Source organism: Schistocerca serialis, chromosome 2 (genome assembly GCF_023864345.2).
Source record: "Schistocerca serialis cubense isolate TAMUIC-IGC-003099 chromosome 2, iqSchSeri2.2, whole genome shotgun sequence".
NCBI lineage: Eukaryota > Metazoa > Arthropoda > Insecta > Orthoptera > Acrididae > Schistocerca > Schistocerca serialis.
Genome location: NC_064639.1, coordinates 664,971,399 through 664,991,282, shown reverse-complemented (window position 1 = coordinate 664,991,282; position 19,884 = coordinate 664,971,399). Strand labels below are relative to the sequence as shown.

The window sequence follows — 19,884 nt, the reverse complement described above, 5'->3', positions numbered from 1 at the left end:
TTCCGTTGTATTTTTCAGTCTAAGCTTTGACTTGCTGCTGAACATAATGAGCATATTGATTAATTGTTGATATCTGGTCTACCTCAGAGTTAAAGACTTCAGACACATCGACGACCAAGTGTTTATGAGATGTACTGCACAGATGATATCAGTTCTTGGGCCCTTCCATATCTATTGCTGATACTGATGGAATTACCTATAGAACATGGTATTGCTGGTATTAATAAAAAAAAATTTCCTTGTATGTGACTGCATTGTTATGTTGTAGTATAGACAAATATTGGTCTGTTGTACATCTTGGTTGGGACAATTTCTGATGAAATGACAACTGTCTTCACACAGCAATATCTAAAGCCAAAGTTTATGATTTTATTATCTTTCTAGAGCTGGATTTAAGAATAGGCTAAGAAGGACTAGAACACTGAGAGGGAAGGGGCACTGAGAAACCTTGATTGGCTCTTGCATTTTTGGTAGACTTGGTCACACATAAAAAAAAAGAACTGCGTATATTTTGAAAACATGGAAAGTAAGCCCGCAGCACTGTCACCAGCATATCATTTGCTTCATTGGTAAGTTGGACTGTTGGTTGCATCACTGGTACCTATTGCTGTGGTTGCATTTCGCATTAATTTGCATCCAAGTGGATATTGTTTTACTGGTCATTGTTGTGCATGTTAGCCATCATTCTTTTTTAAAAGAATAGTCTGTCCAACATGAGCGGCAGTATGAATAAGCTAAGTGATGCACAAAATAGGTAATAAACCATTGAATGAAAAAATGAAGATGCTGTTCATACATTTACTTCTTTTATTTCTGTGAATAAGCCACATCAGTCAGATTTCATTTGTAAGTATTCTTAGGTAAAAGTGACTATTGCATATCCCTTCTATGTAAGCATATCCTGATCCAAATGTGATACCATGCAAATCATGCTTGTTTCCCTCTCATTCTGATACAGTTTCTTTAACTCACATATACTCAGAACTAGTTTTAATGTTATTAATGACCACAGACAACAGCTGTAATAATAATTTGTAGTTGTCAGTTTGAAAGAAGGCTTTTTTAGGTGAGCCAACAATGACCCCATGGGCACATGAAGTCATAAACTGCAGAAATAGGAATGATCAAAATATAACATATTTTACGCTAATCAGTGTTTGTTATTAGGAATCTGATAATAAGTCTTTATTATTAAAAGTTATGAACTGTTACTAAGTAGTCATATTAGTTAGGAAAGGAAGATGAAACATGATATCATTATAGATGAAACTCTGCAGAGCATTCGTAATACAAATTATACATTACATTTGTGGCACATTTTCAGAATTTTATTTTTACAAAGTGCACATCTTCTTCTGATCTGACCTGTGAGAATAATATGTCGAGTTAAATGTTTTCTTACAGAAAGAGGTACAGTCATCCTCATTTACCAATGTAACTCACGCTAAGTTTTAGATTGCCATATTTCTGGTGTAAAGATCTTGCAATAAACTAGTGAAATTCTATTATGTCTACATTTGCCCCTAGTGATCTGGCAAGCAACAAAGAATTGTTGACTGTACCATCAACTAGCCACATTAAAATGGGATTCTATCAATTGTTGCCTCTTACGACAATCTTGTAAAGTCCAATATAAGTATTAGCATCTACTACTGCACTCATAAATAAGCTGTACTGCTGTACAATTTTTGACTGATCAGTATCAATTTTCTGTTGAGCAACAACTGGATATCAGTTTGCTTTTTGAAGGGGATGTACTCCAAATTCATTAGACAACAATGTAACCATGCTGTTTCCCATTGTACAGTGCCTATATTCTCGGTTTCTCAACATGAAGTAATCAAATCTTCTGGGTTGTTTGTTCAAGACTGGATCGCCATTTGTGGTCATCTGTCTGCTCTGTTTTGATGACCAGATCCAATCATTTTCACATGGTTTCCTTGCAAAGTTATTAGTAATCTGGGGATATAAAAAAATTGTCACAATAAACAGAAAACTGTGGGTCTGTATATTCATTCTTTACTGTATGTGTCATTTTGGTAGCAGCATGTTTTCCAAGGCCTGTACCTTGCCCTTCGATTCCTCCCTCATACAAGTAAACTTGCAAACAGTACCTTAAACACATTGTTGTAACCCATGCTTTGTTATCAAAATGGATCAGCTTTCCATTAATATGCTTTTTACAGCTATGACACTCATAATAGAGTATCATTGATTTATCGGTACTAAAGTTTTTCTTAATGAGAGCTACACGAGAGACTTTTTTTAATTATGTTAAACAATGGATGAATTTTAACGTTTTGTCGCCTGTATGTAAATTGTTGTTATCTGCAACATGAAAATACCTCAGTATCCCTTTGAACTGGTTATGTCACATCAAGTTGGCCACTAAAACATTGTGGGTATCTCCATTGGCCTCCCAGTATACACTGATCAACCAGAATATTATGACCTAATAGCCAGCCAGTACCTCCACCTTTGGCAAGGATAACAGCAGCAGCACATTGTGGCTTGGGAGCAATGAGGCCTTGGTAGGTTGCTGGAGGGAGTTGGCACCACATCTGCACACACACATCACCTAATTCCCATAAATTCCAGGGAGGGGGGAATGAGCTTGGACACCACATTCAATCACATCCAAGATGCATTCAGTTAGGTTCAGATCTGGTGAGTTGGAGGGCCAGCACATCAATTGGAAATCGCCACTATGTTCCTCGAACCACTCTATCACACTCCTGGCCTTGTAATATGGCGCATCATCCTGCTGAAAAATGCCACTGCCTTTGGGAAACATGATCATCATGAAGGGTTGTATGTCGCCTGTAACCAGTGTAAAATACTCCTTGGGCATCATGATGCATTGCATGGGCTCCTCTGGGCCCATGGATGCCCATATGAGTGTTCCCCAGAGCATGAAGGAGCCACCACCAGCTTGCCTCCATCCCGCAGTACAGATGTCAAGGAGCTGTTCCCCTGGAAGACGATGGATTCACATCCTCCCATTGGCATGATGAGAAAGGTATCTGGATTCATCAAACCTCTGCCACTGAACCACCATCCAGTGCCAATGACCATGGACCCTTTTCAGTCGCAGTTGCTGATGTCGTGGTGTTAACATTGGCACGTGCATGAGTTGTCAGCCACGGAGGCCCATTGTTAGGAATGCTCAGTGCACTGTGTGTTCAGACACACTTGTACTCAGCCCAACATTAAAGTCTGATGTTAGTTCCACCACAGTTTGCTGTGTGTCGTGTTTTACCGGTCTGCCCAGGCTACAACCTCAAACATCTGTAATGAAGGGTGACCCCCCCCCCAACCCTATGATATCTGCATGTGGTTTTGCCTTGATTTCACCATGTGTTGAAGACATTTTGACAGCACTCCTTGAATACCCAACAAATCATGCAGTTTCCAAAATGCTCATGCCGAACCTCTGAGTCATCACAGTCTGCCATCTGTCAAACACAGAAACATTGCAAGCCTTCCCATCCCATCTACGAACAGGCAGCATGTGTGTGTGTGTGTGTGTGTGTGTGTGAATAGCAGTCATTCCTCACCAGATGACACTGCTATCACCTCAATGCACTTAAAGCAATAGTGGGTCGGTGCTCATAATGTTCTGGTTGACCAGTATAGTGCAGCATCCTGGTAAAGGCACACAACCAAACAGAATAAATATGCTTAGAAAACAGTGCATTTTGCCTCCTAAATGATAGAAACTAGTGTTAACATTTTTCAGAAGCATGCATTACTGTGTGCCTTACAATGTGTCTTATGACATCTTCATTCAAAAATACCTCAAAGAACTCAGTTGGTTCACTATTTTCATTGAGTACTAGCTGTTACCCATTGCTTTGCTCACTTATCAGCAGTTTTGTTATGATGAGTGATGGTGAGAGAGTAAGCTAGTAATTTTATGGGATGTCTGTGTATATAGTGGTGTAGACACATATGTATAAAAATTAATTCAATGCTAGTATGTATGTACATAATGAATGTATTTCTATTAAATTTTGCTGTATATAGAATCTGAAAGCATGTGATATATTTATAATTATATTTAAAAATGCCTCAGTTCAACACAGTCATGCAGAAGTAGAGTTTTTTGGGGTTTCTCTGGCTCATCTAGTACTGGATGTGAGACTATGCCATCAGAGCAACACATACCAGCTGTTTCTCCCTTCCATTTTAATGGTTATGGTACCTACATTTTTTATCCATCCTCCTATGATCACTAATTTACAATTAACATAGTCAGTTAATAGACCATAATCAAATGCAGCCTCATCAAAAGCCTCACACATTCCACGTGTAAAGATATGACTCTCTGTTTGTGGTACAACTTTTAAATGATGCCACCACTGTGAGTCTTTCGAGCTCTTGGAAGCTGTATGAAATGCATGAAAATCAGTGTATGAAATGCAATGGGCTTGTGACTGTTCTAATGCCTCTGTAGCTCTTAAGGCCTCCTGATATTCTGCATGTAAGTTATGGCACACGTGAACACATGAGGTTTGCTGGTTTCGAGTAATTTTCACAGACTGAGCTCTTTTAGAACTATGTGTTAATTCAGAGCTACATTTGTGAAGCTTATAGTACCATATTTACTCGAATCTAAGCCGCACTTTTTTTCCGGTTTTTGTAATCCAAAAAACCGTCTGCGGCTTAGAATCGAGTGCAAAGCAAGCAGGAGTTCTGAAAAATGTTGGTGGGTGCCGCCACACCTAACTTCTGCCGTCGAATATATGTAGCGCTACACAGGCATGCCTTGTAGGCACAAAGATAAATACTGGCACCAAAATCTCTGCGTCAGTAAATAAATTTAAAAAAAAGTGGAAGACGAGCCTTTTTCCTCCGCCCAGAGTTTCGACCACTGTATTTTGGTACATTATCCAACGAAGTAAATACAAATTCTGTATTGTTGATCTTCGAATGTAGCAGCATTTCAATGTACTACAAAAATCCGACTGGCAAGACTGTTTGGGATGTTTGTCAATATGGCCAACTCTACGTTCTGAATTTTTTCCTACCTGTGAGAAGAGATGGTTGCTAATAGGAACTTTTATGAATTGTGAATCACATGCAGTATTCTCTTCGCTATAAGATTAATACGAATATAAACATTTTGCCATGTATTGTTTCGTGTTTGCTACTATCTCATTTAAATCCTGTCTGCCTAATAAACTACGAAACTAGAGTGAGACAACAGCAAACGCGGAAGAATATACATATCATGTCATGTTTATATTCGTATTATTCTTATGCCTGATAGTGATACAGTCAGAAATGAAGCACGGCAACTGACTAGATTTTTAAATCTAAGATGACTCTAATTTCTGTGCAGAATGTAATGAACTAAAGACGCCTGCAAAGATTTTCAAACAGAGAAAAATTTTCGCTAAAATTTCGTTCAGAACATCATCTATCATACGCAGTCTATTATTTGGTTCTTGTTGATCATTATCAAAGAAAGCAGTAGTGTAAGTAACAACAAATGTTTCGCTAATGAGACGATTCCTCTCTATTTTTTATTTGTAAGCGGCGGTAGCGTGCACAAAAGCAAGCCACGCCGCAAGCGGCGACAGGCCGTAAACACGCACTATCAGAATGCGACAACCAATGCATGACACAGTACAGTAATGCATTTTCAGCTTAGAGTGACATAAACACCTATAACAAAGAAAACGGCGCTTATCAGATCAAAGAAAAATAAGCAATCAATTCAAACCAGACGAAGCACGTGAAAAAGGAAGGATATACGTATAAATACGGACAGAGCACGTGACGCGTAGCAATGGCTACCTGGTAAACCGTAACTGCTAAGCTTACGACTCGAACCAAACTACTGCAGCTGTATCATCATTCATTCGACCTAAATTGTGTCTCATATTACAATTAGACGAACTTTGTTTCGATTTGGAGGTGCGACCTAAAACTTTCTCTCCCCTTGAATTTTGAGTCTCAAATTTCAGTTGCGGCTTAGATTCGGGAAAATTTTTTTTCCTTGATTTCGAGTCTCATTTTTCAGGTGCGGCTTAGATTCGAGTGCGGCTTAGATTCGAGTGCGGCTTAGATTCGAGTAAATACAATAATAGTTTTAAATAAGGTTCTTGGGATTACCATCCAATTTCATTGTTGTATCCCCACCAAAACTCTCCCACTATGTCAACTGGTATAGGAACTCAGTGTCATAAACCACGTGCACAATACCACTGGATCAGCACTATCACAGAATAATCTATAGAAGCTAAGAGTCGCTGGCCATCCATACCATTGTCATCATGTAAAGTAGCCTATCAGGGTTCAAGCTATTTCACACCAAATTTCATGGAAATTGGTTCAGCACTTTAGTCATGAAAATATGACAGTCAGAGTAAGTTCCCATTAATAATATTTGCATGAAAGCATGAATTGGCATGTATTAAACATGTTGAGGATCATATAAGCATTATGTTGGTGAAAGTATTTTTATTTGGCACCACTTCAATGACTTGCATGTCGATGATGATGAGGACAACCCATGCATCTAGATGTGGAAAAAAAAATCACATGACTACCAATTGTTCACGTAAATGTGAACACAACAAATAAGTTATATGAAACAAATGACACTCAGTGGCTAAGATGTGATGGGTTTGTAACTGATACTAGTATGGATTAAACATGTAGAGGATTGTATAAGCATTGTATTCATTGTGTGGAGTTGTATTATGAGAAACATAAAAGCAATTTCACAAATACGAAAAAGGAAAAAGTTCAAAAGTCAAACAGTAAACAGCTTTTTCAAAGAATAATTATTGTGCCTGATTTTTTGTTATATTCTTCAAATCAATAAATATGTTCTACTACACACTTTCTAAAGTAGCTTCTGTTCTTGCTAAGCTACCTCTATACCAAATTTTATCAAAATTGGTTCAGTGGTTTAGTCATGAAAGCATAACAGACACAGAGAGATTTTCACACTTATAATATTAGTATGGATAAGCACTATTTTTGGAGGTGGCAGTGGTCATTCATCCTGCTCGGGAAGCTAATCCCTCTTTACGCATATGCATGGCCTGATGTGCTGTCTTCCATGTCATAAAGAAGGACCAGAACCATTGTCAGCCCTGTCAGGCTGTCCAGCTGAGGGAGGTTGTTCATCAAGATAATGATGCCACCACCATGCCCTGCGTGAACTGGTCTCAGATGTCTTTGGAATTGGCTCACAGATTTGAGAAGAACTAGTAGAGCTGACCTCACTAATGGTGGCCTCATCAACCCTGTTTTTGCATTGCAGTACTACCATGTTGCCTGGAGAGAGTAACTGATTTCAGTTCAGCGCATTTATGCTGTCACAATCCTCTTTTCTAAAGTCACTGTCTGCTGTACCTCCATAAGGTGGGTCCATGTAAAACTTCATTCATAGTTAAGCATGCGTCATGACCTCAAAAAGAAAATAATAAGAACTTCAAGCACAATATATGCCCAAGATGTCATACCAACCTACAAAAATATTTCAGTTGATCTGTAGTAGAAAAATTCTATAAGGTAAATCTGTGTGCATATCTCTAAACTGTTGTGACTTGGGAAGACAGCCAAGTCACTATGAGAGGAAGCCGAAAGGCACGCGCTTAAGCTCACGCAGGCTGGCGCGAGGTCTGGAACAGTTAAGGGAATTAATAGTAGCAAATAAAGTACGTAGTTGATGTAATACTTAACTTTAATCCATAAGTGGTGTACATCGGTCTGACGGTACAGGCATCACAAGTTAAATATCTATTGATAATGGCACCTTGCTAGGTCGTAGCAAATGACGTAGCTGAAGGCTATGCTAACTATCGTCTCGGCAAATGAGAGCGTATTTGTCAGTGTAGCATTGCTAGCAAAGTCGGCTGTACAACTGGGGCGAGTGCTAGGAAGTCTCTCTAGACGTGCCGTGTGGTGGCGCTCGGTCTGCAATCACTGACAGTGGCGACACGCGGGTCCGACGTATACTAATGGACCGTGGCCGATTTAAAGGCTACCACCTAGCAAGTGTGGTGTCTGGCGGTGACACCACATAAACCATGTTTATAATTTAACATAACAAAAATTTGACTAAAAAATAATATAATACATATGAAATACTTACATCTATAAGCACTCAGTTGCAAACTTTTTCCAAAAATGAATGTGTACAAACCTGTACTAAAAGCTATTACTTGAAATTACTCATATACGCATTCACTGCAAGAATCTTTAGCTTGGGTCCATTTCCGTCAAGTGCCTGACATAGGAAATTAGGCAGCTTACAGCTGTGGCCCCTATATTCATTTTCCTCTTCTGTTGCTGTAGGTGCCTGCCAGATGCTCAATGCTGCTCTCTGCCACATGTGTTGTGCAGCTCAGACTGCTATCCAGGAGACCTTGTCAGGTTGCAGAGGGCTGTTTGTTCATCCTGTGGGCAGATATGGGTTAAGTGTAGAGTTCCTGATACATTTCTTTTAAGTTATTCCATTATTTTAACTTTTCTTAAATGGAATCTTAATTTTCAGTTAAAAAAATAAAAAAACTAAAAATGCAGGAAGTCAAAAATAAACACAAGATGGAGGGATGGAATGGGTGGAGAGGATCAAAAAGTCTCTTGCCCAGGACACTGCCATCTGTGAATCTGGCCCTGATTGTTTCAGTCTATGGGAAGGATTTCCTATCATATTTCAACAATAAAATTGAATAAATTTTCTTTTTCTCTGTTCTGTTTTGTGTATCTATCGGCTGTACTGAGCTGAGGTAAGTACTGGCCAGCCCCTCTATCTCTTTGTTAAAAAAATAATAATAATAATAATAATAATAATAATAATCTTTAAGTCATCACTAGTGCTGTGTGTAAACACTAATATTGGCTATAACCTGATATAGTTCTTGGCTGCCTTGATCAGTATATTGCATCTGGCAGTAGCACTTAGCTCCCTTTTAACTAATGTCTGTTTTTTTCCTTGATGCATAAGTGCTGCAGTGAAAGGACAAAAAGAGAAGCACTGATCAAAGCAAAAACATTGTCTTCTAGTAGGGTAGAAGAACACTAATGGCAGTGGAGTCTCTCTATGTTTTCAAACAAACAATACAGATAATGCCTTTAAGGCCTATGAAAACATTTATATCACTCTTAATTCCAAAATGCAAGCAGTATACAATCATGTGGCTATCTCATTCGTAATGGATGCTGTGCCAAGCTTAACTGTTGGTGTGACCTAATTACTCATCCTTATAAAGGGTGTGTCTATAATATTGATAAAAGCTTTCTTAGTTGATGCAGGAGTTAAAGTGTAACACTTGGAAATAAGAAATTTTGGGTTGTAACAACCAAGTTGAGAGCTATAAAACCAAGTGTGTTGTGAGATAATTCTGCCACAGAATGCAAGAATTTATGTATTGTTCATTGTTTGAACAATGTAACAATTTGTTTTATTATGTATATGGTTGTAACATCATGGGATAGACAAGCCTGACCAACAGAGTAGTGTACATAATTAGGAATGAGCCCAGGAAATTTCACTAATGCACTGCATATTGAGTGTTAAGTGTACTGACATGGTTGGTCTTGATACAAAGGTCTGTAAGGCTGCAGTTTGTATTCACAAGCTGAAGTCTCTCACCCCTAGCCATATGGCATTGTGTCCTATTACAGAACTAACAGCATGATTTTCATGCGGACAAGCAAACTGAAACTGTGCTGACTGTGACATGTTACATCAGGCAGAGTACCCATGCAGGAAGCATCTGACACACACTATGTTTCCAATAATGTTCCAGTGTTTGAGGGAAATGAAGCAACTGGTACGACAATACAATAACTGAGAAAGGTAACAATTTATTTTGACTTGCAACTTATAAGAGCAAGAGCTTTCTTATGTGGAATTAGAAATCAGTCATGACAAAATAGTTCACGGGTGAACAGCTGGACATCATTGTCCAAGAGGCAGAATATTTCAGTAAGCAATCAAGTTGCCATCATTATGTGCATCTCTAAGTGCAAACCCCATACAGAGCAATGTTTTGATGGGAGGAGGAAGATGCTGGCCCCATCCCCTCACCTGGATGCAAACTGCAGAGAGAGAGCCAGGTCAGAGTGGGGGACGAGACACAAGCCCTACACCACTTCTTATGCAAACTTTTCATCACATCCCTGATGATAGCAACATGGTAACTTGTTGAACTGTTGTTCCCTTGATCACCGAGATCTGAACTATTTCATCAGGAATTATGCCAGGAGAAGTTCCAAAAATCACAGCACTCAGTCAGTTGCATGTGAAATTGGTGTTGTCCACAGTACCTTTTGGAAAACACTATGAGGACAGCAGTTACAACCTCACAAACAAAATTTTACATTTGAATGTGTAATATTTTTAAAATAACTGATGCAGCCCGCATGTGTTCTAATATATTATCTTCATTCTGAATTTCACAGAGGCACCAAGCAGTGGTTCAGCAAGTGATGGTGATGGCTATGGACCCAGTACGAGCATAGATTCTGACCATGATGGCAAAAAGTACTGGATCAGATCAGGTAAAGGATATTGAAAACATGCTAAAAGCTCTGTGTCATCAAAATTGTATCCACCAATTTAACCGAGCATATCACTGTTAGATCAATAGTTTAGCTGCATTTTGCTTCTTGAGTAAAGAGTGAGTATGTAATTTAAATGGGGAGTCTGTGAGATAGCAATACATTGTTCAGGGAACTGGATTTGTTAAGAAGCAGTATTCAGGTCCTCATCCAATCAGTCTGATTTTGATTTTTAGTGGTTTTCCTAAATTATGTTCAGTGAATGCTGCGGTACTTTCTCAAACATCTCAAGGAAGCTTATATCCCCTGTCTTTCTCCAACTGACCTGAGGCTCTGTCTTTAATGGTGTGCTACATTTGATCATGTACATCTATTGGATGCAAGGTCCCTTTGAGATCATGATATCCTTGAAGTAGAAACAATAAAGACATGCCAACATCTGAAATGATGGGGGCAGCTTATAATTGGAAAAGGGAAGAGTGTACATGATTTGCCTACTTGAATGAAATATGCTTCCTGTTGCATAACATCCATATTTGTGTGAAGATGTGCTGTCAGTTAGATAGAACCTGCTTAGTTAATTTAGGTCAAGTTGCATGGATGATATTAATGAAATCTATAATTTTGTTCAAAGTTGTAGATCAGCAGCTGCAGAATATTTCAACAAAGATAAAAAGTCAGTTATCAGATGCACAAAAAAAAACCTTTGTATCAGTTTGGTGGGTGGCTTTTCTCGCACATACTACAAACAATGTGCAGTTTTCATCACATGCATCATATACTGTTAGAGATGTCACTCTGTTTTATTGACTCTGTATCAAAGGACACTGCCCTCTGATTCTTATATTGGCATTGGCTTACCAGTGATTTGAACCTATTTCAATTCTGAAGACGAAAGTTTAAACTATCGGAACTGGTAAAATGTGTAGCTGATGACTAACTTTTTATCTTTGTTAATGATGTCTTATTAGGATGTGGAATGTGCCACCTGGTTTTTCAAAATCAATACATTTGCTTATGAAAAAAGTAGCTACATGTTGACAGATAGTGTGGTACTTAAATATTTGTATGGCTGCATTAATTGTGTCTTTTCTTACTGTTGCATTATGTTGTAGATACTGAAGGTCAGTTATGATCCAGAAGTTGTGTTTATAAACGCTACTGTTTTGAAATTATGGTCAAATGATAGTACCAAACTTCATAAGAGAGGAAGTCTGTTGTTAGATTATGCCTTATTGTTTGACTAGCCATCTTTAGGGGACTTGAAATGTTTGACATATATAAATTTTACTGCTTGTTTTTGTACAACATATATCTCAAGGTAAGCATAGAATTGACACAAAACTTGCTCTGTCTGTAACTGAGAGGAAGTTGGCAAAGTAAACCAACATTCCTACATTCTGATTGCCGAAATGATCGGTCACTTATAAAGTTAGAGTTACCAAACAAACTCATGTAAGATGACGATGATGATGATAATGTTTGGTTTGTGTGGTGCTCAACTGTGTGGTCATCAGTGTCTGTACAGAGTCCCACTCTTTACACAGTCCAGTCTAGACACTTTCACGAATGATGATGAAATGACAAGGACAACACAAACACCCATTCCCTGGGCAGAGAAAATACCCAACCCAGGTGGGAATCAAACCCAGAACCCCATGACCCAGAGAATGTAATAGCTTGTGTAAGAATCACTACTAGTGATATGTCACCAATCAGTACAGAAGAGTTGACGACAGTTTTATACTGAGGGTACATCTGGTTGTTACAAAAGATACCAAAAAAGGTATGGTCTATGGTAGTATTATGTGCATCTATTCATGATGTATGTTCCTCTCTAGGTGTAGTATTTGTCAGAGGTACAGCACTGTGTTTCTGTGGTTCTGAAACAGACAGTGATGAAATTGATTTGATGTTATGCCCTTCAAATTTTTCAGGTATGAAGAAAATCATACACCTCATGGGTCAAAAGTGTGGATTTCAGTGAACACTTGCTCCCAATATATGGGAATGTTGTGACTTGTTTATAGACATATTTAAAGACTTTTAAAATACTGCCGGCCGTTGTGCCCGAGCGGTTCTAGGCGCTTCAGTCTGGAACCGCGCTGCTGCTACGGTCGCAGGTTCAAATCCTGCCACGGGCACGGATGTGTGTGATGTCCTTAGGTTAGTTAGGTTTAAGTAGTTCTAAGTCTAGGGGACTGATGACCTCAGATGTTAAGTCCCATAGGGCTTAGAGCCATTTGAACCATTTTTTTTAAATACTTGTTTCAGTGAAAAGGAGTCGGTGTGAGTACCTAGCTGAGTAACAAACCTATTAGATGCACTGGTCATAATGTTCTTGGTGCTCAATTAGGTTTTTGAAATACATAAACATGTCTCACAAATTGGCTACTTCTCGAGAGATGTCTTGTTCTTCATCTGAAAAGATCAGGATAATTTATTTGCTCTTTGTAAGAGCTAATAAAGCCACAAGCAGGTCTAAGAAGAAGCTGAACACTCAGTAAGCATATTGTGACATGCAATTTTTGTTGTTATCTTTGTTTTCATTTGAGCAACTCACTCCAAATGTTTACAATTCTTTCTTTTTCCCATTTCTTCATTTACATCCTCTTAATATTACATTCTTCTGTTTGAAGCTTTTTTGCATGCTTCAGTCTGATCTACACTTCCATCATTTTTGCTTGTTCTGTACAGATTTATATGTTAATTTTAGGTCTTACATTTGCTTGTCTGTGAAAAACATGAATTTTCAGTTGATTTTGTATGGTTCATGGTCTTTGCTTATTGCACATGGTAAAATGTATAGCATTTCTATAACCCTGCAATGCCATTTTTCTGGAATGTATTCAAACAAACATCTACATGCAAAAAATGGACCAAACATGTGACAGAGCAGTAAGTTGTAAGTAAAGGTGAAGATAAAGTTGGATGCTAGACATGTAGCTGTGTCTCCTATTGGATCAGATTGTTCATTAACTACCTGTAAATTTAAAATGGCTGCACACATTTCTTCTGTCTTCCCTGGGAAAAGAAATTCCATTATCTTTTGCACATGATTCTGAAGATGTTGCAACCATTGGTGGTTATTTTTAATGCATCTATTTATTTTATTTATCTTTATAATATTATACTTGACACATTTCTGCATTGTGATACTCCACATCTAGGCACTTAATATATATTTTTTTTCAATTATTTTTGTCCACACACATATACATAGCTATATTTAAGTCTTCATTGTGCTGAACTGCTGAAGCATTGGGTATTTCTTTCCTGTAAGTGGTAATTTAGCTTTACACAATAGGCTTTTTTTTTTTTAATTACACGACAATTACTTTGTTGGCCATTAAAATTGGAACACTGAGAAGGAACTGCAAATAATCTGGGGGTATACATGGTGAAAAATTTACAATGCAGAGCTGCTTCCTTCGACATCAACAATGTCATGAATGTGGTTTGGCATCAAGTTGAACTGATCACGAATGACAAATACGGGTACGTCATTTTGTCCCGCTTCAAAACTGTGCCTGAGTATTTAATAAAGTAGCTGATGAGTGGTGGGATGCTATTCTCAGTGACCCATTTCCAGATGTTTTCAGTGGGTGCAAAATCTGGACAAAGTGTTGGCTGGAACAACAGTCAAACACACTCTATATTGAGGTATCTTAGAATAGCAAGGACAGCATTCAGTCTTGCATTATCTTGTTGAAAGATAATGTCATAGAGATCTCAAAGAGATGGCACAACCAATGCCTTAACACATCAGAGTGGCAATGGCTGCCATCCAAATTACCGACTTTGCAAACCAGAGGTGATCGTGATGTGTATCCCATGACACCCCACACCATTACACTATGTTCTGGACCCCTATGATGATGACATATGAAGTCTGACAATGTGAGAGCTTCTAGACAAGAATATTTTTACTTTGATGCTGTACACATATGTGGCATTTATATGAAAAAAACAGCTAGATGTTACACCTGTGCCCATTGTTGTAGTTGAGGCATGCCACTGTTGCTGTAGTGCTCTCTGCTGCCATGTCAAGAGAAACCACAATAATGGTCACCTTGCTGAGAGTCAGTGGTGCTCCAGACATCATCACACTTGTCTTGTTGTAATTGGACCTCTTGAGCACTAGCCAGGCAGGGCTCCAGAGATACTGCATGACACTAAGTATGACCTCCTGAAGCCATCAATTTCATATTCACTTGACAGTCATGGGATCTTAACACAAGCAATGATATTGCAGTACAGTAGACCCCAATAATGACACATCAGCGTTATATTCCAATACATAGTACTAGATGTTTACTGTTTAGACACAAGACATACACTATGTGATCAAAAGTATCCAGACATCCCCCCAAAACATACATTTCTCATATTAGGTATATTATACTGCCACCTACTGCCAGGTACTCCATACAGTGGCCTCAGTAGTCATTAGACATCGTGACAGAGCAGAATGGGGTGCTCTGCGCAACTCATGGACTTCGAACGTGGTCAGGTGATTGGGTGTCACTTGCATCATACATCTGCACGTGAGATTTCCGCACTCCTAAACATACCCAGTCTACTGTTTCTGATGTGATAATGATGTGGAAATGTGAAGGGACATGTACAGCACAAAAGCGTACAGGGCAACTTCATCTGTTGACTGACAGAGACCACCGACAGTTGAAGAGGGTTGTAATGTGTAATAGGTAGACTTCTATCCAGACCATCACACAGGTATTGCAAACTGCATCAGGATCCACTGCAATTACTATTACAGTTAGGCGGGAGGTGAGAAAACTTGGATTTCATGGTCAAGCGCTTGCTCGTAAGCCACACGTCATGTCAGTAAATGCCAAACAATGCCTCATTTGGTGTAAGGAGTGTAAACATTGGATGATTGAACAGTGGAAAAACATTGTGTGGGTTGACAAATCGTGGTACTCAATGTGGCAATCCGATGGCAGAGTGTTGGTATGGCGAATGCCTGGTGAACGTCATCTGCCAGTGTGTGTAGTGCCAACAGTAAAATTTGGAGGTGGTGGTGTTGTGGTGTGGTCATGTTTTTCATGGAGGGGCTTACACCCCTTGTTGTTTTGCATGGAAATATCACAGCACATGCCTACATGGATGTTTAATGCACCTTCTTGCTACCCACTGTTGAAAGCTCAAGCTTTACATAAAATAATCAAGATTCAAATGCAATTTCTGAATGAGAAACCCACTGCATAATCTTTTTTTATATACCAAATATGGATGGAATTACTCCTACTTGCTTTGTGTGGCTGTGCTGAAATCTGATCATTTGAATATCCAAGCATATAGAACACACCATTTCAATTTGGTATTTGTTACATAACATTTTCATGATGCTCCAGTTTTAAGGGCCAGTAGTGTATTTTCAATAACATATATGAATATTAATCCATCATTTAAATTGATTCTTATCTATGTAAGCCAGATATATAAGGCGCTGAATTGTAAAATGTGCTGATTACTGTTTTAGACAAAGAAAGGGGACATATATTTTAATTATACATTATATTGAATGCAAAGTAATTTATTCTGATAAATGAAACAGCATTTTTTATCTTTCAGGGTCTGAAGGTTCAGTACAATCTTGGGCCTCCAGCCTAAGCTATGAAAGTCAGTCTGATGAAATTTTGGCTGAATCTGTTGAATTCATGCGCAAATTTGTAGCAGACTTATTCAGAGACAGCTCCTCCATATCACTAGAACAGAAATCTAAATTTGGACAATTGGCACAGGTATTTTATTGTATCATAATTATGTTCAGTTCTTACTCTCACAATAATTACCAGTACTGTAAATAATATAAGGTTCTCCTTTCTGTGAGTAGTGGTATCTCCTTCATTAATTTCTCTCACAAACAAAATTACTATGCACCAACAGTGTCCAACAGAATATAGCTCTTCATCATTCTGAGCAACTGGTCTATTTTAACTTACAAAAATAGTATGGAAACCTCTGGCAGAATATTATCTGGTTATCTTATTCCTCACCTCCTACATGACCTCTCCAGCTTTCCAAAGGTCCCCTCCCAAGAACACAAACCTCTCAATCAAAGAATGAACAGCCATCCACAACCTCAAGACAGACCCTGATTTAGTCATCCTCCCTGCAGACAAGAGCTTCATCACCATCATGATAGATCACAGTGATTACATAATGGAAGGCATCCACCAGCTGTCTGACTCCTTCCTTTGCAAGCCAAGCCCTAATTACCCTATCCCAGAAGTCCAACATAACCTTGAATCACCATTCAAATCCTTGGGCCCATCCTAAAACCTTTCCCCCAAATCCATCTCCCTCTTCACTCCAATGACCTGTGCATGCTTCCACCCAAAACCAATAACCCTAACAATCCTGGATGCCCCATTGTAATTGGTTGCTATGTTCCCATTGAAAGAATATCTGTTCTTATTGACAGACACTTCCAACCAATTGCCTGTACCTAGCCTCTTGTATTAAAAATACAAACCATGTCCTTCACCAACTTTTGCCATCCTCACCCCATTATTACCTGGACCACTATTCATCACTGTTGATGCCACCTCCAGTACACCAATAACCCTCATGCTTGTGGCCTTGTTGCTGTCAAACACTACCACTCCAGCATCCTTTCAACTCCAAATTCACCACCTCATTCCTGAAACCTCTAACTAATTGCATCCTCACACATAACTACTTGTCCTTTGAGGGGCAGATATATGGTATGTAATGGGTATAAGTGCAGATATTTTATATGTGATGCCTTAGTATGTACTCACATCAATGTCTTGGTTGTTTTTCTTTGCATTAACCAGTCTTCCCACAAATACATTAAAAACTATAGGACCTAATGTTTTCTGCATGATTGTAACGGATCCAAAATGTGGACTGCACCTGTCAGTATAGACTATCTGTCTTGCATCCATAAGTAGACATTTCAGTACCTGACCTGCTTCCCAGAGGAAAATGATCATTAATGTCTTGCTTGTGCCACATGTACTTGGAGGTACTACACAACCTAAAAATGTGTGACTGTAATAGTTGTAATTATTAGTATGCAAATGATACAAATGCTGATGTAATGTTGTTCAGTACACCATTCTCATTCATCAGTGGATGTATCTGCACTTAAACTTGTCAGACCTTGTATAAATAAATCAGCAGCACAGCCATGGGCACTGGCATGGTACCCCCTATGCTAATCTGTTTATGGATCATCCAGACGAAATCTTATTAACTTCTTAAAATTGCCAACCCCTTGTCTGATTCAGGTTCATAAATGATATCTTCATAATTTGGACCCAGGACCAAGGAACCCTATGCTAATTCCTTCACAGGCTCAAAACCTTCTTTCCCATTTGATTCACCTGGTCTTCCTCAGCTTGATGTGCCACCTTCCTAGACATTGACCTCCACCTCTCTCATGGGTCTGTCCATACTTCTGTCCATGTAAAGCCCATAAACCAACAGTACCTGCATTCTGACAGCTACCATACCTTCCAAACCAGAAAAATCATCCCTTATAGACTGGCCACCATTCCATTGCCCAGTATGCTGTAGGTCTCACTAAGGCCTTCACAGAGAGACATTAACACTCAATCTAGTCCACAAATAGATTTCACCTGTCATATATTAACACATACCTAATACTCCCACCATCCCCAAGAACCAGCTGCATAGGAGCACCCCCAACCCCCCATTCCCCTGCCCATCGCCCCATTGTCCAATATTGTCCCAGACTGGTACACCAAAACTGTATCCTTCAGCAAGGCTTCGACTATCTATCGTCGACCTCGAAAATGTGAGACAGCCTATCCACAATCATTCTGTCCCCCTCCTAAAGTGATATTCTGCCAAGCACCCAACCTACACAGTATCCTGATCCATCCCTATTCCACAACCACTCCCTATTCCATGCCATATGCATCATATCCCTGTGGAAGGCTCAAGTACAAGACCTGTCCTATTCACCCACACAGTAATTCTACTCCAATCCAGTCCTTTCACAGCCTTGATTCTATACCATCAGAGACAGAGCTACCTGTGAAAGTAGCCATTTCATATATCAACTCTTCTACAATTTCTGCCCAGCATTTTACGTGGGCTTGACCGCCAAGCAACTGTCCAACTGAAGTGAATAGCCACTGCCAAACTGTGGCCAAGAGCAGAGTTGATTACCTGGTGATGGAACATACTGCTGAGTACAATGCGTTCAATTTCAATAGTTGCTTCACAACCTGTGCCTTCTGGATTTTTCCTCCCACTACCAGCTGTTCTGAACTATGTAGATGGGAGTTATCCTTGCAACAAATCCTTTGTTTCTCTAATCCTCCTGGCCTCACTCTCTGTTAACCCCACACGGCATGCCCTCTGACTTTTCCTCTGTTCTCTCACTCACTCTCAATCCACTCCCTTATGTCACCATAATTGTGCACTACTTGAACTTACCAGTTCTGCTGTCCATATACTGCATTTCTATCTTGTACATCTGCTGGCACCCTGTGGGTCATCAGCCCTCTGTCCCTAACCCTCCCTTCTGCTTGCTGTCTCTTTTCTCCCCCTCCACCCAACACAACCCCTCACTCCACTCTATCAACTGAACTTCAGTCGCAGAATTGTTGTGCATGCACACATGTACTCTTACAGTAATGTATAATAGAATGATCGGTGTATAGTGGAGATACTGAGTCACATATAGGCACAACAAAAGGATTGTCACAAGTAACAGATTTCAACGAGGAAGGTCTTTGTCAAAATTACACGACAAACACACACACACACACACACACACACACACACACACACACACACACTCAGGAAAATGCTGCTCACACACACATGACTGCAGTCTCAGGCAACTGAATCCACCAGACTGCGGTCATGTGCGCATGAGTTGCGTTTGCATGAGTGTGTATGTGTATGTTTTTTGTCTAATTTTGAGAAAGGTCTAGCCGGCCGAAGTGGCCGTGCGGTTAAAGGTGCTGCAGTCTGGAACCGCAAGACCGCTACAGTCGCAGGTTCGAATCCTGCCTCGGGCATGGATGTTTGTGATGTCCTTAGGTTAGTTAGGTTTAACTAGTTCTAAGTTCTAGGGGACTAATGACCTCAGCAGTTGAGTCCCATAGTGCTCAGAGCCATTTGAACCATTTGAGAAAGGTCTTACTGGCCAAAAGCTGTTATTTGTGACAGTCATTTTGTTGTGCCTATCTATGACTCAGCATCTCCACAATATGGTGAGTAACAACTTTCCTTTTCACAATATTGTTACATTCCATCCTAGATTTTCCATTGTTTGTTAGAATGATCAGTATCTTATTCTGGAAATACATTTTTTAAGGATTGTGT

The 19,884-nt window shown here is 39.4% G+C and overlaps 1 protein-coding gene across 1 annotated transcript in view; it reads left to right on the top strand.

Moving 5' to 3' along the window:
* The window catches only part of LOC126457753 (uncharacterized protein KIAA0513), a 242,545-nt gene that overhangs the window by 148,554 nt on the left and 74,107 nt on the right, over nt 1–19,884 (top strand). The window contains exons 4-5 of the mRNA XM_050094309.1: nt 10,429–10,527; nt 16,126–16,295. Coding sequence (XP_049950266.1) covers nt 10,429–10,527; nt 16,126–16,295 — 269 coding nt within the window. The remainder of the gene's footprint in view (nt 1–10,428; nt 10,528–16,125; nt 16,296–19,884) is intronic.